This window comes from Argopecten irradians, chromosome 14 (assembly GCF_041381155.1).
Source record: "Argopecten irradians isolate NY chromosome 14, Ai_NY, whole genome shotgun sequence".
In the NCBI taxonomy this organism is placed as follows: domain Eukaryota; kingdom Metazoa; phylum Mollusca; class Bivalvia; order Pectinida; family Pectinidae; genus Argopecten; species Argopecten irradians.
In genome coordinates this window covers 14,780,918-14,805,590 of record NC_091147.1, presented here as the reverse complement: position 1 = coordinate 14,805,590, position 24,673 = coordinate 14,780,918, and the positions used below count along the sequence as shown (strand labels likewise).

General features: G+C 34.2%; 2 protein-coding genes across 2 annotated transcripts; one reads left to right on the top strand and one right to left on the bottom strand.

Moving 5' to 3' along the window:
* Window positions 1-1,662: 1,662 nt before the first annotated feature.
* LOC138306820 (dynein assembly factor with WD repeat domains 1-like) lies at window positions 1,663-19,347 on the bottom strand. The gene is made up of 13 exons (XM_069247297.1): window positions 19,248-19,347; window positions 14,097-14,169; window positions 13,634-13,725; window positions 12,917-12,969; window positions 12,348-12,406; window positions 11,678-11,800; window positions 11,141-11,240; window positions 9,176-9,283; window positions 8,483-8,589; window positions 8,117-8,238; window positions 7,446-7,618; window positions 6,692-6,854; window positions 1,663-6,050 (listed from the first exon to the last, which is right to left on the bottom strand). Exons 1-13 carry the CDS (start codon window positions 19,285-19,287, stop codon window positions 6,016-6,018), a joined length of 1,248 nt encoding a protein of 415 aa, XP_069103398.1. The 5' UTR covers window positions 19,288-19,347; the 3' UTR covers window positions 1,663-6,015.
* LOC138306821 (ubiquitin-associated domain-containing protein 2-like) lies at window positions 19,326-24,126 on the top strand. The gene is made up of 4 exons (XM_069247298.1): window positions 19,326-19,475; window positions 22,286-22,413; window positions 23,204-23,323; window positions 23,961-24,126. Exons 1-4 carry the CDS (start codon window positions 19,433-19,435, stop codon window positions 24,066-24,068), a joined length of 399 nt encoding a protein of 132 aa, XP_069103399.1. The 5' UTR covers window positions 19,326-19,432; the 3' UTR covers window positions 24,069-24,126.
* Window positions 24,127-24,673: the final 547 nt, after the last annotated feature.

Genomic DNA, 24,673 nt, shown 5'->3' with positions numbered 1-24,673 from the left:
CCTTAACTGTCATCTGACTATTAGTACAATACAACATAGTCGTTTAAAGATTTTAGCCTATTTGACCCCCTGTGACCTTGATGGAAGGTCAAGGTCATTTATTTTGAACAAATTTGGTAGCCATTCATCCCAGCATCCTACGGGCCCAATATCAGTACCCTGGGCCGTCCTGGTCTGGTTCTTGAGAAGAAGTCGTTTAAAGATTTTAGCCTTTTTGACCCCTGTGACCTTGAATGAAGGTTAAGGTCATTCATTTGAACAAACTTGGTAGCCCTTCATCCCAGCATGTCACAGGCCCAATATCAATACCCTGGGCCTTCTGGTTCTTGAGAAGAAGTCATTTAAAGATTTCAGCCTATTTGACTCCCGTGACCTTGAATGAATATCAAGGTCATTCATTTGAACAAACTTGGTAGCCCTTCATCCCAGCATGCCACAGGCCTAATATCAGGTCTCTAGGCCTCTTAGTTATTCACAAGAAGATGTTTAAAGGATTTTAGCCTATTTGACCCCTGTGACCTTGAATAAAGATCAAGGTTATTTATTTGAACAAACTTGGTAGCCCTTCATCCCAGCATGTCACAGGCCCAATATCAATACCCTGGGCTTTCTGGTTCTTGAGAAGAAGTCGTTTAAAGATTTTAGCCTATTTGACCCCCGTGACCTTGAATGAATGTCAAGGTCATTTATTTGAACAAACTTGGTAGCCCTTCATCCCAGCAAGTCACAGGCCCAATATCAATACCCTGGGCCTTCTGGTTCTTGAGAAGAAGTCGTTTAAAAATTTTAGCCTATTTGACCCCCTTGACCTTGAAATAAGGTCAAGGTCATTTATTTGAACAAACTTGATAGCCCTTCATCCCAGTATGCTACAGGCCTAATATCAGGTCTCTAGGCCTCTTAGTTATTCACATGAAGTTGTTTAATGGATTTTAGCCTATTTGACCCCTGTGACCTTGAATGAAGGTCAAGGTCATTTATTTGTACAAACTTGGTAGCCCTTCATCCCAGCATCCTACAGGCCAAATATGAGTACCCTGGGCCTTCTGGTTCTTGAGAAGAAGTCATTTAAAGATTTTAGCCTTTTTGACCCCTTTGACCTTGAATGAAGGTCAAGGTCATTCATTTGAACAAACTTGGTAGCCCTCTATCCCAGCAACCTACAGGCCAAATATGAGTACCCTGGGCCTTCCGGTTATTGAGAAGAAGTCGTTTGAATAAAAAGTTTACGCACGGCGGACGGCGCACGACGACGGACGGTGCATGATGACGATAGGTCATCCTGAGCCTTTGGGTCAGATGACCTAAAAAGGTCATTATAGCCAATTGGTCTTGATATAAAGGTCAAAATGTGTTTAAATTGATCATCTGGGACTCTTAAAATTCTGTACATGTATAGAAATTGTCGTTAAAAGTATGAAAGTGTATCTATTGCGAAAATTACAACACCATGAAAGATTTATGAAGGAAAATCGTGATATTAAGTCACTTGCGAAAACATCCACGTTTACAGTACATGTATATGCTCCTGGCAAAGGGTCCAGAGGCTTTATGTTAAGTGTAATTCAAAGCACAATTCACATATATCAAGGTTCAGACATATTCCAGATTTTCCTCAATTGACATGCTCAAAATAACAAAAAATTACAAAAAAAACCCACCTTTCTTTAATTATACTTTCATTTATTTGTTTGAAAGCGTGAATTGCACACACATAACAAAATACCATAAATCTAATTGTCTTCTCGTCAACCTGAACCAATGTTGTTCTCTCATTATTTAAACTTGCAACAACTTAAAACAGACTACGACAAACACATTCTAACAGGAATTCTCTGTTTGAAGAATTAATGATGCACTAAATATTCCATATCCATGATGAAACACTTGTCAACAACAATCACTTGGTAGAATTACAATAACACATATTATAAATTGGATTGTAACCTATTATTTAGCAGCCTTCATGGATAACTTCTAGGAGCTGAATCTCGTTTTATAAAAATATGCAGATATGACCAAAAATTACTTCAGAAGAAAGACAAGCTGAACTACAATTATATTGAAGTAAAATATTTCAATCCACTCTTTGACTACTAAAGTTTATACACCACAGCTCCTATTTTCACATATACAACCATATTCGCGATTACAAGTACATAAAATTGCAATCAAGGCCTATTACTGACAACCCCTACATTTATACATTTTATAGAATAATTTGTGAAACATCTGGATTCTTGTTAGGAGCTTATGAGAAAACTGGTATCTCATAAAATAAAGTGGTTCAAAATCATCAAAGTGAGACTGGCCCTAGTAGTGGTAGATAATAACAAATTAAACTGCTCTAAACACATTTTCTAATTTCATCAGCAGATCTAGAAATATTTTAGGTTATTTCTTAAAAAGACTGACAAAACAACTGTTTAACGGGATAAATAAGAAGTCAGAAGAACAAGCACATATTCAGCAGTATTAACATATCAATCTGACCTTAATGTCCCCATGACAGAGATAATGTAGGTTAACTTTCCATCAAAAGGGATTTCATAAATGTTTGCTTCCAAATCTCACATTTCTCATTTTATTCCATCTTTGCATATTACAGAGTTATCTGCCCTTGTATGAAGGTATTGATTATGCTATCATGTGTTTGCAAGCACCATGTCATATTTTTCAGAGAAAAAAATGTGAATTTTGCTAACAAAATAATGATGTCACAATCGATTTATCTACCACATGGGAGATAACTCTGTAACATGGAAAAACGAAATATGGTCATCATAAAATCTGAGATGATTGCTGAACTTTTATTTCATTAGGCCAAAAAAATATGTTTAGGTTTACATTGGCAAAAAAAAATAGGGTCGGTTGGTCGGGAGTACTTTTTTGTGTGTGTGTGTCTTTCACTCTAAAATAATGGCGGGAACTGGAGTCTGTGATTGAAATCCCGACTTTTAATTTTTTTTCATAGAAAAATGGAAAACAAATTAGGGTCGTGGGTCAAAAATTAGGGTCGGTCAGGTAACCCTAAACAGACATATTATTTTTTTTTTGCATTAGTTCTATTAATCCAGTCAAATCTACATATACAGAGAACTTCCATTAGCAGGCACTTATATATAAAAAAATGTATATATATTGGACAACATTTAATTTAATAATCTATTCTGATTATCTCCCAAATGCAAGACCTTCTCATTTCTGAAGCCCGGGGGACTCAAACAAACTACAGTTTACAACCAACAAAGGTGACTGTCGATACCAGAATTGGAATGGCGATGGTGTGCAGATGTATGGCTGACTAATGTCTATTTTGAATCACATTGTGAAATAAGAATTAATCATACACACAGATTCTGCAGGTCTGACTCTTTCATGCATATATACACATTAAAAAAATATATAATTCACAATAAATTAAAAATACACAGAACACAAACCTTAATCTATTCAAAAATACATGTACATGTATATCATATAACACAAGTTCAGGACGGAGAGAAAACTGGGGATGGATTTCAGTTTCAATAAATAAATCAGATTAAAAATATAATATAGATGTATATAAATAAAGGAATGTTGATTCTATATGTAAATTTCATCAACTATCATATGGAATGTTAAATACAATCACACAGCATGTTTAAAAGTGGATGGGATTAACAATAAATATACTATATTGTGTACCTGGAAATTCATATATCATAACGTCCTTTTTTTTCTATTGGTCAATGTATGGTAAATATGAAAACAATTTTATCATGGTAACAGAAAACATTTTTGGATTGGTAATATTCCCAAATCTAATCAAATTAAACTGATCCTATTCCAGCTTTTTATTATGCAGATTTATTAATCTGTAATTATATTGTGATATAGGAGATTTTATGATGAGAGAATAACTAATACCAGGTAATAGATAAAATTATCTATCTTTTACTGTCACGACACTAGTACTCTATACGTATTGGATACATTAAAACATGTAAAAAATCTAGTACATGTACTGTTTCTTTTTTTAAAGAAAAATCACAAATTTTAACTGTCAAACTGAGAGTCTCTGATTTTGAAACTAAATTAAATGGTCACACTGTTGACTGGTTTATAATACCAATGTATAATAGATCTGTCTGATCAATATGAATTTCTATTCATCACACAGTTATACATTTATTAGAAAAACACAATCTTTAGCTAGGCCGTTAATAAATATATTCAATCGGACTTGAAAGGGTGTGAGGTGTATCTGTTTGAGTCACACTTGTGAAAAAACTTTTTATTTATTATACTCATTGGTGTAGTACTGTATCAAGAATTCATAGGCATCTAACTTATCAGTGGAATTTTACATAATATATAATGATTATAATTTGACAATTCCCTATCATGGTGAATGCTTCAAATATCAAAGTAAATTCATTAAACTTACAGAAGAATTATTTTTATATGTGAAGACAACAATAATAATTTCTTAAATTAAAACAAGCACTTGTACAGTATCAGTGACAAGAAAGACACTCAGACAAATTTTTAATTTGATTGAATGTCATTAAGAATCCATAAATTCTGGATTCTAATTACTGTAAATGACATTCAATCTAAAAAAAAAATTATTTGATGTTCATCACTTAGTATCAACTCAGATAATGAACTTGAATCTGCATTAGAAATATAGATTTATACAAATCTAGCTACAATGTCATAATTATTGAAATTTACATATTTCAGAATCCATAACATGATATATTAAAGACACAAGAAACGGCAATGTAATAACTTAATCCTTGTTAAATTCGAACGGACTTCATTATTCTGTATTTGCATATTACAGTTATTTGCTCTTACAGCTTTTGACGTAATGTATTTTGCAATAGCATAACATCAAACTTGCACAACATGAGTTTCGCTCATGAAATGAGGACTTCACGATTGAAAGCTATACCTGCAAGGGAGGTAACTCTGTAATATGCAAAGACAGAGACTATCTAGAGCTTCCCTTCAGTAACAAACACTTACATCACACATACAAACTTGTACATAATGCCACCAATTAAATTCAAAATTCATCCCACCTATAAGACATTCTTGATCACGGTGTATTCCTGGCTTTGTTCTATCATGATGCTAATACCTAACAACAGTAATGATTGAATATTGGTAACAAATGTCAGTGTAGAAAGTATTCTTCAAAGTGATGATACAATGCAGCAGAAGTTATTTCTTGACTGGTCAGATGTGAGATTACTGTATTTGATACAGTGTAAACAAAATATGCATTAAAATGAAAACGTTAACATAACCGATCACTCAATCAAAATATGATAAATACAATATATATATACATTATTTTTGTGACTTAATTCATTCAAATCAAGCATTCACTACTGGTTAATTCCATGCAAAACTATAACTTAATGTAACAGTTAATAAGCATCTCAGACCTATGGATAGATGACTGTGTAGTGTGAAAAATTCTCAAAGTCCCCTTCTCTTAAGTTTTTCTAATACTACATGACTATTGTATTTTAGACATTCATTTTTGAAATGAGCAATTGAATTATAACAATAACGTAAATGTGGATATTTTTCAGTTTTAAAATAAGTTTCATACAGTGCACCTATGATGGAATTATTCATATTTCAGAATTTGTGCTTTTTTATTTCTACACTTGTTTATATAAATATATTCACCACAATTTAATTAAATTGATATATTAAAAGCAAATTTCCATGCTGCGAACAATTCCAATTTTACAGCATAACTGTAGCTTGATTATCATCTGATAAATACTCCAAAATTGATGACCATATCTAGCAAATACACATCAACCATAAGGCAAGCTTAAGTGCATCACTGAGTTCCATATCCTGGAGCTGAATATGAGCTAGTTCTTGCAGTACATGACTGGAGTCTATTGATGAAGATGAAGAATTTGGTATGATTTATGGACCAGTCATCACACGTACTGGTAAAAATGTTGTAATACTGTCATTGACTTTTGTCTGCTAACATCACCTCCATATTCGACACGTGTTGTCTTTACTCCCTGCAAAAATAATGTAAAATCATTTTTATTGAAATTTTAGGTTTAATATCATATAATTTACCGATTCAGAAATAACTAGAACGTTTACCAGAGTGGACGACTTATAATCCCCACTGCACAAATTTAGTAATAACTCCATTAATAGGGGACATTGCAGAACCCTACATAGTTCACTCAACTCCCCTTTATGTCAGGGTTCTGTGTACCAAATTTTATCAAAATCTGTCAAGTAGTTTAGGAGGAGTTTGTCTGACAAAGTTGTGTCTACTGACAGACGGACCGACAGACAGACAACCTGATTCCAGTATACCCCAACTTAACTTTGTTGCGGGAAGCATAACTAAATTGTTGATTTTATTGTAAATTTAAATTCTATATTATCACACATAAAACCTTCAGAATTAATAGGAGAGCTGAGATAAGAATTTGTAAAGACAACGTCCAGGAACCTTGACAGGGAAAGGAAAATATTATGTAGTAACAATAAATTCATTGTTAGTGTTGTAGTTATGAACATGATTTACTGTATACAGTATCTTGTTTGTTCAATAGAACATAGTTTAATTAATAGGTGAGATAAAATGTGACTAGGTATAAATCCAGCATTACTAAAATACTTTAATAAATAAGAAGCACCCTACCTGTAATTACTGTATTTCCTTCATAATTAAAAGCACAGCTGAATATTTCATCCGAGTGTCCCTCCAGAATTTGTTTACAAGAACCGTTTTCTGGATCCCAGAGTCGCGCTGTTTTGTCAGAGCTTGCTGTTAATACTGAAGTTCCTTGTGGGTTAAAACAGATCTGTAAATAAATAAGACAGAAATGACACATTATTTGTCTTTCTATCCCGCTTTGCATACAATATCAATATTTCTACCTCATGCCCCCTTCCCCTGCATTTCAATATCAATATTGATATTTCGACCGACATCAAAACTTTCCTGATGATATTGATATTTTGACGAACATCAAACCTGGAATATCAATTTGTACTCATACAGTTCTCGTTATTTTCTAAAATTTATTTTACCTCATTTGCCATTTACCCTACCTATTATATTTTGTACTCATTAACATCTATTATCTTCTTATTTTTCACATTCATTGGCCATATTAACTTCAGATATTTTGCCCACACAGTTTATGAAACTTTTGTAACCTTGCCCTCATGGTCCTGAAGGTTAAGTTAACTTCAATTTTTCACCTCAATGCCCTCAAACTTACATTTTGATATTTCATGGTCATTGTTCTGATACTCATTTTTCATATTTTGCCATCATGTATATCTAGGTAACATTTCCTTTTTCATCTCGAATGCCTTTGAAATTTCACCCTCGATCATGGCCCTCAAGCTTACCTTTGATATTTCACAATCATAGCCTTCCAGCTTACCTTTGATATTTCGCCCTCATGGCCTTCCAGCTTACAGATGAGTTGGTGAGTTGTGGTATTGTAGACCCGAGCGGTTGCGTCAGCCGAAGCTGTCAGTAAGTGTTGCCCCGTGTAATCAAACCCAACATCCAGTACCTCATCATCATGGCCACGTAATGTAGCGTCACATTTACCTACAGTGGTGAAATACTTTGGTTAAATTTTAAAGCAGACAAAAAATTGAGTGTGAAACAGAATTTAAGCCACAGAATGTGAAGTTTTTATTGCAGTATAACATTAAATATTCATCATGTGTACTTTTTTTGGTGACTCAGAGTTTGATATTCATGGGTAGCCAATTTTGTATTTGCACATTACAGAGTTATCTGCCCTTGCGGGTAGGTATTGATGTGTTTGTGAGCGTAATGTCATACTTTTCAGAGATAACGACATGAATTGCGCTCACAAAATAATGACATAACAATTGATACCCATCTGCAAGGGAGCTTACTCTGTAATATGCAAAGACGGAATTGAGCATTAAAGACAATAATATTCAAAACAAAATTGTTGCTGTTTTTATATTCATGGTTTCACAGCTAACACAAAGTCAACAACAAATTCTGCACAATGAACAAAACATGCAGCAGTATTTTTGTTTGTTATTTGTTTTAATTGTTTGCATCACTTACCTGTTTTTGCATTCCAGATGCGACATGTTTTGTCCATGGAGCCAGTGGCAATGAGAGAACAATCGTAATTGAACTGGGCACTACTGATTTCTGCCCTGTGACCAATCAAAGTGTGGATTTTCCTGAAATCACAGAAAGATAGACATATTTAAAGCATTTCGTCTACCACTTCGAAATTAATAAATAGTATTCAAGTGTAATTTTGATTTCAGGATATGATACTGTCAGGTGCTAAATAAATACAATAACAATTGGCATAGTCTAAATTAGCCCTAGAGCGCCCTCTTCACATGCAACAAGAGTGCTGTGTCAGAATAAGAATGGAATGACATTGACCTATGTTGTACTGATTGAACTTTGACCTACTTTCCATTGGTGACATCCCAGACAGACACTGTGTGATCAAATGAACCTGTGATGAGCTGGCGGCCATTAGAACTGAACGATAAGGATATGATTTCAGCTGAATGACCCTGTAAACAGAAGTAAAACATATACACATATTACACATAATAAGAAAAAAAAAGATGTCAAAGAGATTGGTTGATAACATACAAGGATTATCTCACTATTCAATCTCTTCATATTTTGTAATCATAAATTGTAGTATGATAAGTCTTTAAATTGCGGCATGGATTTTAAAACCAGGATTGATGAATGAAATCAATTTATTTTTAACATCAAATGGAGACATAATGCGCTTTAAAAGCTTGCTCTTATAGAGCAACTGTGAAAACAGGCAATAGTTTAAATTCAACTGTTAATGTATACTGTATAAATATTTTCCCTATAATCAATGGATCAAATATATTAGGTAATTGTGAAACATCATCATTAAAACAATTATTCTACTGAATAAATGTTTTTATGGTTGAATGGATCTAATACAGCAAAGAGAGGCTTCTACAAAATAAAGGTTTAGTACAAAATTATATTCAAAGGAACAAATTTCTTTAAGTGTACTTTGAATTCAAAAATATGAATAAACTAGAATTAAGAAGTTTTTACCGATAGTTTGAATTCAAAAATATGAATAAACTCAAATTAAGAAGTTTTTACCGATAGTGTAGCCTTCTCCTGTCCTGTTTCAACATCCCAAAGTTTGGCGGTGGTGTCCATACTACCGGTGGCTATCACAGAACTTTGGGGGTTAAAACTGAGACACACCTATTAGTTACAAAATAAATCCAATTAGTACAGGTATAATTATCATTGTAGATGTTTTAAGTTAACACAAAAAATAACCTAACTGATGATTATGAAACTAAAGATTGAAACAATAACAAGTACAAGAGACAATGGTAACTCACTAGCTCTTTATAAGTGTGTTTTATTCATATGTCTATACCATGAATAAAATAAAATTGAAATGGCAAGATAAGGATTAAAACTACAACGAATGTAAATTTTGTTTGTTTTTGTTGTCCTATTTACACAAACAGATAACAAAAGTTTTGTTTTTATATTTGATTCATATATAAAGTGGTTCAAATAATTTTTCACAACATAATGGTAATAGAATAATTTCTAATGTCATGTGGTAGCATGCGACAGAGCCATTGATCAATATGTCAATTTCACGCTTACACCCGGTCCACCCCAACTGCGAATGATAGATATTATGAAGTTCCTTACCGTCAATCGATTGATTTGTAACACAGCGAGAAATTCTGTACCGTGTAGCGATAAACGCTAACACTCTACCGACACAACGTGGCTATTTTTAGACTCGAGTACTGTCGCCAAATCCACAGGTAAATCGCGGGGCGCTCTGGCTACATCAGCTATACCAAACACAATCGTAAATGTTACAAATACCGTAAAATCTTGTGTTACTTACACACCAGTGTACTTTGCACATGTAATTTTTCTTATGGCTTTAAATACTGAAAAAAATCTACTATCGGTATATTTTGCGCATTCAAATTTTGGGGAAAACGATGTCCGGGGAACCACAAATTCAGTGTTATAAAGGTGGTAATTTCATTGCAAAACATTCACAATAAATGCTTGACAACTTGCACAAAAAGTGTTGTATTTAGAAGAAATAACATAATATAATTGCACTGTGCTTGTTTTCTTTTATTGGCCACCGTAACTGAAACAGTGAAATATATCTTGCAGAACATGTCAAAAACATTGGCAGTCCGCCGTATTCGATCCGTACACATGTCAATGTCTGGAGATATTACACATGAATAGTTATCAGAACTATTTGAAAATATTATAATTTAGTTACTTTAATATTGCCACAATAAGTTTTAAGTGTGTTTGAGATCATTAACAAACTTTAAAGAGCATTCCGATAGCATTTACGTTGGCTTGCAATAATCACATCGTGAGTGAACTCACTATCTGTACGGCACCAGATCCAAGCTGATGGCTAATTATATATAACAGTACGGTTAAAATGCCACTAACCTTCTAGCTTGTCAGTTTTGCTGTAATAATATTACAAACCACTTATTGAAAATCCTAAATATAGGACAGTTTAGGACTCGTCTTATAAATCCCACGTGTGTTTTGACTTTTTGCACACGGCCTGCAGCCGGGACATGTTATGGCGGTTCCCTACGTAATGAGCATAGCTAGATCTATAAGGAGTTTCATATGCAGTTTTACTAGAAATATGAAGATTTGTTAAAACATCTAAAATTAAGAAATACTAGTCAAGTGAATTTTTATGCAATTTGAAGAATATTTGTTTTGTTTTTAAGTAGATACAGACGCATTGTTGATGATATATAGATCGGTTAAGCTAACTAGCCATTCAGTTTCGTTAAGCTGGATGAGAGGCCCGAGCGTAGCATCCAGTACCAGTTTACCTGTGGATTTGGCGACAGTACTGGAGTCTATAAATAACTACACTCATTCAATACATCGATACAAGTCAGCGGTAGAGCGGTAGGGGTTTATATACACGCATCGTTCGCAGTTGGGGTGGACCGGGGGTAAAAGAGATGGAGGTGTAATCATACGGTCTCAAAACATACAAAGACATGACACTTTTGGTAAACCACTTACAATTTCAGCAGTATGACCTCGGAATGTATGGAAGCACTTGCCCGTCTCTGAACTCCACAACTTGCATGTTTTATCAAAAGAACCAGTAGCTATCTTGTCACTGAAATAACAAAACCAAAGGGGCGAAATTAATGCTCCACTATATACATCCACACACTGTAAAATTTAATTAGTCTTGAGACTTAGTTATAATTAAGGTATCTTACTTTTCTAAGCATATTTGTACATGACCTTGATTTATTCTATTGTACCTTTAACTAACCATGACTAATTGGTTATGACCACTGACATCTATTCAGTAGACTAACCAAAATCTCAACAAACCTATGGAGTATCTTTATAGTTCAGCTTTATAATTTTGAGATAAACTAGCATTTTAATTCCTATGAGATTTAACAGGAGTAACTCTTGATTGTGAGACACTGAGGGTGAATAAGTAAATAAAATTTGGTTTGATTTTATATTTAATCAAAGTCCCATCAGCTACTAGGGTTATTTCAGGAAAGTAACCCCTTGTATATGATGCAGTATACTTACCCATATGGATTGTTGAAAGCAATAGCATAAACAACATTCCTGTGTCCTTCCAGGGTATGAAGTTCCTCTCCTGAGGCAGTATCCCAGACTTTACATGTTCTGTCATAACTACCTGTGATAAAACTGCAACAAAGCAATGTGAGTGGGCTAAATGCAGCATCATATATTTATTTCTCTAGCTGACTAAGAGCTTTTGATGGCTACTGTCCATATCTTGGTCACAGACACACACTGATCGTGACACTAGGTAGTGTTAAGTCACTCCATGGCTTATTTTTACTACCGATAATGTGCATATGGGAACATATGTGGCAAAACCAAAACTTGAGGAACAAAATAAAATTTGAAATAAATTAATCAATATAAGGAATAATTATTGGATTATTTATTTTGTGTACATGTAGTTCATGTACTTTTCTGAAGCAAATACACAGAGTTAAGCCTTAACTATCTAAGTTCATCCAAAAAATTTTGATAATTCTAAAGTACTGGTAATTTTCATTTCAGGGAATTCTAAGGCTTGAATAGGAGTAATGCAACTACACGTACAGTATTCATACATTTTAACCAAATCAATTTGTTTGTTTAAAAAAAAATGATTGCTGTTAAATACAAACTGATACACTTGTAATCCATTCAAAGGATTTAATAAGTGAAAATCGAAGTTTACCTTGATCCCGACTTGTTGAATGCAACATTTGTTAATGGCAGTATGTGAGCTCTTAGCACCTGTAGGATAAAGTAAACCAATCAGAATACATGTATACCCTGGTACATGTTCAATATAGCAACCAATCAAAATGTATGTTCAATAAAACAACCAATCAAAATACATTTCACAAGAAAAGTATGAAATAAACTCAAAGAAACAAATTCTTTATGAATTTAGAAAAAGTCACAATGTAAATGGTACACATTGCAAAGAAGTCACATTGTGTATTTGTTATGAATAAATATGTCAAGCAACCTGGGATCTGGATCTGGTTGTGCAATAGGTTTAGATGCATATGCTTTGACTCACTCTGAAAGACCCTAGACTTTAAATTATTCTTTACATAAATTTTACAAATTTCATATATAAATTTTATCTGAAATATCCTTGACATTCAAAGGGGTACTATAACAGTCGTAATATCCACTCTTGGACTATGACATAGCAAAACTAAAGGCTATGTCTTTGAAAAACGATGATAAGTTAATTTAGTTCCCAATACATTCTTATCAAAATTATGTACAAACCTTAAATAGGTAGAAATGATGATCGTCTCTTTGACTCAGTTTTTCCTGCAAACCTGCATAAGGTTAAGAAATAATCCAAACCGTTTCCACAATACTATTATTAACTCCATTTTAAAGACATGATTTGCCAAATGCATTCACCCTTAGAAAATAAAGCCTTTAAATTCTTTCTTTAGGCAGTACAAGCTTAGACTAAAGAAAATTATTAATTAAGATCAATGAGAGAGAATAACACCAATGAAATAACAGAATGAATCAATTCAAACCATATTGAGTCATCAAGGTCAATGATGGCTAGATATTGGGATAACCATATCATTGGCATCTGTAAATATTTTAACAACCAAACAACTTATGACTATATATTTGGACAACAGAATCATTCATTTTTTGAAAGTATGTATTTGGTCAAGTATATCAGTGATTGACTGTACACTGGACCAGCAAGATCAAGATCAGTAGTGACTGCCTGAGTATTGGATCAAGTACTGTAAATCAACATTTTTTCTCGCCACTAAATTTCACCATTTCAAATTAACTTCTCAAAGACTAACTTTCTCAAATTTAAAAAGTGATCTTTCAATATAATTGTACCAGATATGAATTCTCAGAGATAAACTTTTATGAATTTATCTTGATTGCAAATGTGAACTGCACATGGAAAAGCTTGGCTTTCAGTACACTATAATGGACCATGACGTTTATAGTGAAGGATACGAATAACCAACTTCTTGACTTGGTCCATTTTGGAGGCTGTGATGAGTGGTTCTTTCTCAGCAATTTCATTTACCACAGCATCTACATTTGTTCTGGAAATGAATAGACATACCTTGATAATCAAACATCAAACACTATCTATTTTTTTGCAAAGTAAGATTTGCTAAATTAATTAATTTAATTCTTTATTTATTTAACGAGGATTACACACAGCCCGAAGGCTACTAGATGCTCTCCTCCATCTCTAAATTAATTGTTGTTCAAAAGCTAATATAATGCATGTCTCTTAATATCAATCATGATTACATTTGAAATTTACTTTAAAAACCTGTTTGTATTACAATCCATTACTTGGTATCTGCATAGTAACTTTTTTTTTTTTTTTTTATGCATACCCATTTTTTCATACAACACAGTTATTGTGAAGACATGCATATATATAACTAACTTAAATATGACTTACTCTGGTTTCAAGTCCAGCAGGTCTATAGATTTTGTTTTAACATTTCCTCCTTGTTCGTACTCCAATATTATCCCTGAAAATATAAATAAAACAACATTAGTTTCTTAAAAGGCAGAGCTCTTTATGTTAAATATTACCTGTGTCAGATACATAAAAATTCCGTGAGGCAATCAACTGAGGAAATAAATGTGATGGGATATTTCTAGATTGTGGATTGTCTTTTTTTGCAAACTATTAAATATTAGTATTGTGTTTTGATTAATAAAGTTGGTGAGGATGTATATTTAATGTTTATGTAGAAATGTGCTGATGTCAGCTATTTTACAAGACTATAACCTTTGACTTGTGTTTTAATGTATTTATGTGTTGACTTGTGACTTGACTCTGGACACTGATTGGATGTACCTATTGCATGATTTTCTGTAACTCATTCTTATAACTAACCCTGACACATCTGCCTTTGCTGCCAAAGCTACCACATCATTCTCTATATATGTAGAAGTCAGTGAGATATTTAAGCTAGATATTTGGTAAGTCTAAATAATTCTTACAATTACACGATTGTATTGTAAGGTATTATTTCTAAGTAAGTGTCAAAATAAATTTAACTATGATATCAAGTTTAATTAATTATAAACTCATAAAGTATATTTAAAGTAACTTATAAAGAAAAGTCATTCCGTCAAAGTCATCTTGAAATATACAATGTCAATAGATTATTTTACTCAAGTCTATGGTCAAGTGTCCTAAATTCGCCAGGGACCTATTTTCGTCATGTTTTCAATTTTGCTTATATCTCATGAACTATCGCGTGATTTCATAAAGAGTGTCGTCTGCCAAGGCAGATGTGATTAAGGAAAATTTGTCTTGCATAAAAAAGGTTGTGTGCTATAACCAAGTGATTTTATAAAAAATAGAGTAGCAATATACCCCAAAATGAAGGTATTTTCTTAAGTCCATGTTAAATGAAACTTTAAAATCCTACCATCAGCGTTTGACTGTCCATGCGCACTGATCAGCAGAATGTCAACAATGTACCGGAAGTTACGTGTCTGATCATGTCATTCATAGCCCAGATTTTGAAAATTACAATTTGTTTTGGCAATTCAACGTACCCGAAATTTATGGTACGGTACTGTTGAAAACATAACGTTATTCTATGTAAACAGAGGTGGTCACCACTTTCCATGACCAAGAGGTTTAAATACTTAAAAGCGATGTAACAAAAATAAATTTTCAGCTTTAACACTGTCTCACAAGCGCCTGCTGCTCAACATTTATTTGGAATTATATTATTTTCATAATAAGCCAAACAGCCCCCCTGACGAAAATAGGTCCCTATTGTGTCCGCCATCACCGAACGACCGACAGGTAGAAATCTTTCGTATCACGATAGATAAACAGCGTGCCCCCTGACTTTCTCTCATCAGGGGTAAAGTGTACCCCTCCTCTGAAAATTTGAGGGGTACAAGCATAAATCTAGGGGTACAAGCAAAATTTAAACAATCATGAAGCATTTCATCAAGCTTTGATCATAAGACAATGACACAATCCAGTATATTCAATTATCGACTCCTTGGGTGACATAAGGGCAATTTTACTTTCATTTCTAATTCCAATTCATCGAATATCATGCTGCAAATGACACTGAAAGACTCAAAGCTGTAGATTTTAAAGAACTTTAATAGTGTTCCCAATCAAATCATCATAAACATTACATTTCAATAGAATCTATATTGAAATTTATTTAATTCTAATTAATATCAAAAATCCATGAGACAGATACTGTAGTATGTATCACTAGTGACTACAAAATACACACTCTGTAACACTACCAAATCCGATCTGTCGATAATCTTAAGTGGGGACCATGACTGTTCATAAAACAAAATTAACCAAAGTTAACTAAGCAAAACTAAATGCAGTGGCATTGCAGTAGACTACAACATAATCTAGTCAATTCAAATTTGGGTGAAATCTATTTAGTAGGTTTGAATTTGTTTTTTGCCAAGTGGAGAAACTCATTCTCATCATAATCAGGGGAACTGCTTGCCTGTGTCAGAAACATTTTATTTTCAAGGGTTTGGGGATTCATTCGGTTCCTTGCGTAGGTATGAATCCTGTTCTGGTTTGAAAACCCTCTTTCACAAGGTACAGATGTAAGTGGGACAGTCATGAAAAATTCTGCAAGAGTAGCATAAAAAGGAAAGAGAACATGCATGTCTTTGCTAAGAAGGGTGCAGAATTCAGAGACAGACTTGTTTCTATTTACATTAAGAAGATATTTGTATTGCAGGAAAGAGTCCCTAGCGTCATCTGAATGATCCAGTCTACCGTCGAAAAAGTCTAGGATGTTTTGCAGTTCATCTCTGCCATGGGTTTGAATACCTGCTGCTGACTGTGGTAGTTTACTTGGATCAAGAATGGTATTCATATGCGACAATACATGCATAGTTTTTTCTTCAAAACGGGTTTCTAATTCTTGGACAAGATTTCTCACAAATGTGTTTTTCAGATTTTTTGCATGAGTTTTCATATTTTCACTTACATTAAGTTCTATACCACAGTAAGCATTGCCTGCAGAGATTTGCTGTAAAACATCCTGAACAGTTGGAGAGTGCTCAGCCTGTAATAGATCTTGAAATAAAGTTTTAAGGGACAAAACCATCATTTCAACCTGGCCAACATCAAGGACATCCCGCTGAAAAAATTTACTTGCCCTTGTCAAATGTCCCAGGATGTCTTTGAGTGTTGACAGGGTTGAAATGAAGGAGAAGGATTTAAGTTTCTTCAGAAATCCTTTGGCTTTGGTAGAGGTTATCGGGTCTCTATCATTTGCATCATGTTCCATGGATAGCACCAGGGCTGACCATGACTCATGAGCAACAGACACAGCATCAAATAAGCTCAACCACCTGACACTACTTGGTTTTTTAAACCTTTTAACATAGCTATGCATAACATTTTGCATCTCTTTTATTCGGTTGTACCGCTGTGCAGAATAATGAAAGTAGTTGTAAATTTCTGTCAAAACTTGCTGAACATTTTGCAGAGCTGGTACATTTTTTGCAGCCCAAAAAGATACCAGTGCAAGTCTGTGTGCACTACACCAAATATGGACTATATTAGGATTAACATCCACAAACCTCTTTCCAACCCCACCCTTTTTACCCATCATGACAGCTGCACCATCAGTGCCTAGCCCAGAAACTTTACACATAGGAATGTTGTTATCATTTAAAAAATTTGATACTGTGTCAAATATTGTTTCAGCTTTTCCATCTTGCACTACCACATTTCCGCAGAAACTGATTTTGACTGTCCCGTGATGCAATACTTTACAGTACATGACAAGTTTTTTGTTGATAGCAACATCGAGGGATTCATCAAACATAAGTCCAATGAAGGGACTGGATTGGGCAGCAGCAATTACATTTTCTTTAGCAATGCTGGCTAATGCCTTCTGCATATCTGATACAGCATGATGCGATGTATATATGCCACATTTGGCACTGCCAGACTCGGAATGGAAAGCAGTGGCACCATTAGAAAGTTGAAGATCAACCAATGCACCAAATTTTCTATCTGGGATGTTTTCTTTTGCCATGAATAGGGCTGTTCTCAGCTGAGCAATGAGTGTATCATTATGTTTTTCTTTCACGATCTGCCAGGAATGAGAATAAAATAAGAAGTATGAGTTTAGAGGATACATTAGAAAGGACTAATTAGATTCATAGAAGTATAAAGAAAAAATAGAATTGGCTGAATCAAATAGACCACTGATAGAACAGGCTTACAGTAGTGTTAATTAACAGTTTATTACTTGTACATTGTTTGGGATTTTTAGTAATTTTTAAACACAACAACAGTATCACTTTATTTGGGCTTTTATTATTATAATGCAGGCAATGAAGTTACTGCATTCTCACCTTTTGTGCAGCCGCCATATATCGCCTTCCGGCGATAGTACCTAACGCTGCCTTGTGTGGGTTTGAATCTTGATGTCTAACAAGAGCACTCCTTTGAAAATTAGAGCAGCCTTCGGTAAACTGGCCTACAGATTTACCGTCAATACAAATATTACATTTCATGGTGTCTGCAGTCTCATCACGTTGTAGCCATGAGAATTCCTTCAACCACTGGGGTTGGAACTTTTTTACTCGTTTCTTACATTGATCTACGTTTTCAGACAATGTTTCATTCACGGATTTTCTTTTGGTGGTAGAAGGACTCGCAAAGAAATCGCTAATCGTACGCTTTTTAGACGGCTCCATGTTTACAAAATCGGACAAGTAAACACCACTGGTGTTACGCCTAACGATCCCTAGTGTGTGATAGCGCCCATAATCAAATAGCGAAACATTATTCAGGTTAGGAAATAACCTAGATCGATGGGTCGTCATGATCAGCCAATCAAAATGCAGGGAAATTGCCAGTAGCAACCAGCTTACAGAAAGATCAGGACGATGTTGTCATTTCTTCCGACAATTTTAATATATAAATTACAAATAACAACTGTTTTCAGTTTTTACACCCATTTTATTAGCTTTTACACCCATTTTATCGTACGTGCAGTGTACCCTCGGCTTCCAATTTGTGTACGTGCATATTACTTTTGATGCGTGAATCACGTACACCTGTACGTAATGGGGCACGCTGGATAAAAAACAAATTGATAGACAACTTTTTGTACAAGTAAGACAAAATATTATATATTTGTTTTGATAAAATAGGTTCATTTTATTTCTTGATGGTTTGTTGATATACGGAAGATTTGATTACCCTGACGAATATTGATCTTTCAAGGGTACTGTAGAGAATTGAATTTTTGAGACAAAAATATGAGGGGGGGGGGTCGCATTAGTGTGTGTAAGGGGTGGGGATAAATTAAGGCAACTCTCATTTCAAGAAGTAACGTTTATAGACATGGTCATTAGTTATTGGCTGATGGAGACAATTGATCATATTCATTATCGTTGAATGATATATTTTCGCACGAGAGTGACTGACATTTGTGATTTGACTCAGTGATATGCTTCGACTGCCTAAAACAGTATACCGCCTTCATCCAAAGGAAATTTCCTAATAAAAACCGACGTTTCAATGAAACCATCCTGCTGCATTGGTTCGGTCAAGCGTCATTCAACTTACCAGGTGGATAATAACGAAGTAAAAAGCGCTTCAGTTTCATTTTCGATGATCGGTGCGGTTTCTACCAAACATTCAACATGGAGGTATAATTTGATGCATTATGGGATACTACATCCCCTAGGGGACGTAACTCCAAAACAAAAACAGAGTTCCGGTAAAAATTAAGAAACCACCGAATATCATCGATGAACAACTACATGGGTCCAATGCAAAGCGCTTCAGGCTTTTGTAAGTTATCAACGGGATTAATACAAATTGATTTGTGTATTGTTAAGTTATTACAATAGTCATAATTGTATTGACGTCTAAATTTCGATGGGAGTCATCAACTGGCATCAGAATGATGACTCCACCATGCATCCTTGCTACTTTCTGTTTGATATTTATATATATATTTAATCCATTGCTTTTGCAGTAATTGCTTCAAATTTGTTTTGACATATTTTTTATCCAAAAGCCATTTACAGAAAACATCCGTTTCCACCTGAAATAAGAATCGCCTGCAATTTATTACAAAAAAAAAAAAAAACAAAAAAAAAACAAACAAAAAAACCTCAATCAATTTTCATCATTGCCATTGTATTGTTGTAATAATATGAATTTAAGGCAAAGCCTCAGAAGAGCGCAGCTACATGTAAAAGATTACAACATCATAACTTTATATTGTCTATATTTTTCTACAAGATCAACAATAAAATATTTCACTGAAATGCACATAACTATCGATAGTTAGAAAGAATTCAAAATAATCCAAATGGAATAGTTCAATATACTTCAATCTTGTTTTTATCAGATGCAGAGAAAACTTGGCAACATACCATGCTATCAAAAATACGCGCGAATCTTTGGCATCATCTTTGGCGTCAGGTTTTGTGACGTCACTGCTGATGGTGCCGTGCGCTTGAGAACATATGCAGTGTATATTGGACAAATACATTTATTGCGTTTTTCTTGTATATGTGTAAATTAAAACTTCTTACAGTAATTTTAAAGTGTATACTCATAACACATTTAGTCTAGTACAGAAATTTCAAATCTCGTCGTGCTGATAACGAGAATTAAAACATGGCTGCCTACATGGAGGCGCGAGACTTTTCCTGCGGGACACAATTTCAAAGTCCAAGGGGTACTGGAATGTATTGGAATCTATATGCTCACACACGTGTTATGGTTAGTAGAGCTTCGCTCTACGCGACCTTTGGCCGCGCAGAGAGCTGCGCTCTTATAAATCGATGAAAACATAAATAATTTTTAGTTAGACAGGTAACATGCCTCGATCTATTTTCATATCTCAAACAATATGATAATACATATATAATTAAAGAAAATAATTAAGACCAAAGGATTTGAAAATTAACATTATTTTATTAGTGTCTTTCAATGGTTCACCCTCGATACTCCAGGGGTAACTAGTATTACTGACATTATAACCACCCCTGAACTGTCTCGTAGTAAAACTGAGGTAAGCTCACAAAAAAATCTGAACCAATCACAGGCCTGCAAATTTTTCCTTTGAAGACTACAGAGACTTCAAAGCCACACATACAGTCAACCATAGAGTACCTTTATACGGCTCTTTTGATGTACTACATCAAGGGACTAAATTACCTGTTCTGTTCTCTTACCTCTAGTTTTATTATGACAGGGGTGGATATAACGTTTGTGATAATAACTCCTGGAGTATCAAGAATGTTTGTATATATGGACAATCAATGATAACTGTCAGTATATAATTTTTAGGTCATCTGACCCGAAGGGTCGGGATGACCTATTGTCATCATGCACCGTCCGTCGTCGTGCACTGTGCGCTGTGCGTAAACTTTTCATTCAAACGACCTCTTCTCAATAACCAAAAGGCCCAGGGTACTGATATTTGGCCTGTAGCATGCATATGCTGGGACAAGGGGCAACAAAATTTGTACAAATGAATGACTTTGACCTTCATTCAAGGTCACAGGGGTCAAAAAGGCTAAAATCTTTAAACGACCTGTTCTCAAGACCCAGAAGGCCCAGGGTACTCATATTGTGCCTGCAGCACACTGGGATGAAGGGCTACCAAGTTTATTCAAATAAATGACCTTGACCTTCATTCAAGGTCACAGGGGTCAAATAGGCTAAAAATCCTTTAAACAACTTCTTGTGAATAACTAAGAGGCCTAGAGACCTGATATTGGGCCCGTAACATGCTTGGATGAAGGGCTATCAAGTTTGTTCAAATGAATGACCTTGATCTTCATTGAAGGTCAAAGGGGTCAAATAGGCTTAAATCTTTAAACAACTTCTTCTCAAGAACCAAAAGTCCAAGGATACTCATATTGTGCCTGCAGCACGCTGGGATGAAGGGCTACCAAGTTTGTTAAAATAAATGACCTTGACCTTCATTTAAGGTCACAGGATCAAATAGGCTAAAAATTTAAACAACTTCTTGTGAATAACTAAGAGGCCTAGAGACCTGATATTGGGCATGTAGCATGCTGGGATGAAGGGCTACCAAGTTTGTTCAAATGAATGACCTTTACCTTCATTCGAGGTCACAGAGGTCATATATAGGCTTAAATCTTTAAACAACTTCTTCTCAAGAACCGAAAGGCCCAGGATACTGATATTGGGCTTGCAGCATGCTTGGATGAAGGGTTACCAAGTTTGATAAAATGAATGACCTTGACCTTCATTCAAGGTCACAGGGGTCAAATTGGCTAAAATATTTTAAACGACTTCTTTAGAATAAGTAGGAGGTCTAGAGACCTGATATTGGGCCTTTGACATGCTGGGATGAAGGGCTATCAAGTTTGTTTAAATGAATGACCTTGATCTTCATTCAAAGTCACAGAGGTCAAATATGCTAAAATCTTTAAACGACTACATTGTGTTGTGCTAATAGTCAGATGACCGTTAAGGCCCATGGGCCTCTTGTTCCTTGTTATTTTTGAAATGTTTCTTGTTATTATTTAAAAATACATCAGAACATAAATAATAATTATTATTTTATATTGAATAAATTGAACGTATTTCAGTTAGTATTTGTTGGTCTATTGCAGACAAGACACCTGTCAGTAAAGGTTTGTTAGGCGTATCCCTTCTCTCCTCCTTACTGTTGAACTTCCCTCTTCATCAGCACCGACATCTGTTCCTTTACAGCCAGGCAGCCATCGTAGAGAGACATCAGGTACAGTACAAAAAGTAATATGTGCATTCACATGTTAAAAATAAATCCCTGAGATGGTTCAGATTTTCATTCCCATTCCCCAAAGGCCTGTGTAACATCTGTCCCCTCCTGTTCCGATTCTTTGATGTAAGGAGAGAAAGCGGATGTTTTACTATTCTGATCTATAAGTTATAATTACTTCCCTTTGTTTCACTCCATCGGTACTGACATCTATTGAAGCAAAGAGAAATAACTTTGAAAAATCAGAAGTTTTACACACATTTCAAGTTTCTAGTGATGAAGTTAGAGAGATGGACTGCTGCATGCTTTAATGCAAGTATTTTACGGACTGAAATTTATGGACATTATACCATCTTTTATCAGATCATCTATTATATAGTCAAGATCTTTCGAGTTTTGCTATACTTAAAATCTCTTTAAAATGGAGTTCTCTTACTTTTGACATTAAGTAGCTTTGACTTTAGCATATGATTATATAATTATGTAGAACATTAGAGGAGACTATCAAAAGTTAATTGAAATGTTTTGACTTTTGTGTGTGATTAAGTTGAACAATAGACCACTTATAGATATGAGACTATCAAAATGTCAAGAATTTGGTTATGTAGATTACAGTGTACCGATATTACATGAAAAAAATATTAAGTTATCCTTTGATTGACGATGAAAAAACATGTACAGGATATAGGCATATACATACATAAGGTAACCTCCTTTACTCATACAAAACAGCGGTGATGCTATGATAATGTAATTATAACTGTCATGTTTTTTTTGTCTAATATTTCAGTTTTGGCGTGTGTTTACTTCCAAGCTTGCATTCCTGGATATAAAGGACTTGTTTGTGTGCTCAATTCTTATTTACTACTTCAGAGTCTTTGAGCGTCGCTATGGGTCTCGCAAATTTGCTGTAAGTTGAACTTGTCAACTGATAAAGAAACATACAACTATAGTTTTATTATCATTATTATGGTTTTCACAAGCATATCTAATTTACATGAAATTTATCTAATATCCAGCACATATGTTATGTAGCAATCTCAGAGCAATGCTAATGGGATATTTTCTCTGCTGATCATGACCTGAAACATCTTGTGATTTAATTAGCTGAAGGTCGTATATATAACATAAGATATTGCATTAGACCCATTGTATTAGCGTCCCTCCCCCTTTTCGAGGTCTTACTTTAACTTACATTGACTAAAGTACAGATTGAAACCATATATAAAAAAAATTGTAGGTTTCTTCACTAGCTTTCTTTTGTAAATTAATTAATAACTTACTCTGTGCAATAATGTTGTGAAGAGTAAGCACCCCTTTATTTATTTCTCTTTTTTATAATTTTATATAGTTACATTTGTAAACGGTATTTGTCATTATTTTTTTTTTGTAAGTGTCAAATATCATTATAAAATTATAAAAAAAATTATGAAAATAATATTCTTTTCAAACATAAAGTATGTCTAGCCAATGATGGCTTATAACTTAGACACTGTACATACCAGGTATGTACAAGGTACTTAATACATTAACCATTATTGTTGCAGTCCCACATGTTGGCAACATTTATAACAGGGACTGCCCTGGAGATGAGTGTTGCATTCTTCCTGAAATGGCTTGGGTTTAAGATAGAGCTATTGCCATCAGGGCCGTAAGTACTTTGTTGGTTTTGCTTCATTTATGTTGGAAATTGACTCGTAGTTGAAATGCTGGCAAAAAAATAATTAAATGTAAAATTGAAATCAGCAAATTCTTACCATGTCTAACACCACACATTTTTTTTGTTAGAATTGTAAATAAATAAATAAAAAATTATACAATTCTGTCAAATAATATGTAAAGAAGAATGCTATATTTAAAAAAAAAAAAATGGCTTAATATGGTGATCATATGTATTTTGTTTAAGATCACATTATTAGAAGTCCTTGCTTTATATACTTCCATATATATGTAAATATGGCACCTAGCTATTATCAGCTGATAGATATTATGTAGCATTTCTAGCAGGTGCTGAATATTCCATTCTGTCAAAAAATGATATGAATATATATAGCAGCCATTCTACAAGTTCATTTCCAACAGATCTGGTCAAAATTATTGATACTTTTAATATTGAAGGTCACAATATTATTTCGAGAAATACTATTACCGGTGTAGTATGGTATTTTGACCCCCATGGTAGAATGACCCCGGGGTCAAAATACCATTATGGTGAAATGACCCCCCCCCCCATGGTAAAATGACCCCCCTTCTAAAAGTT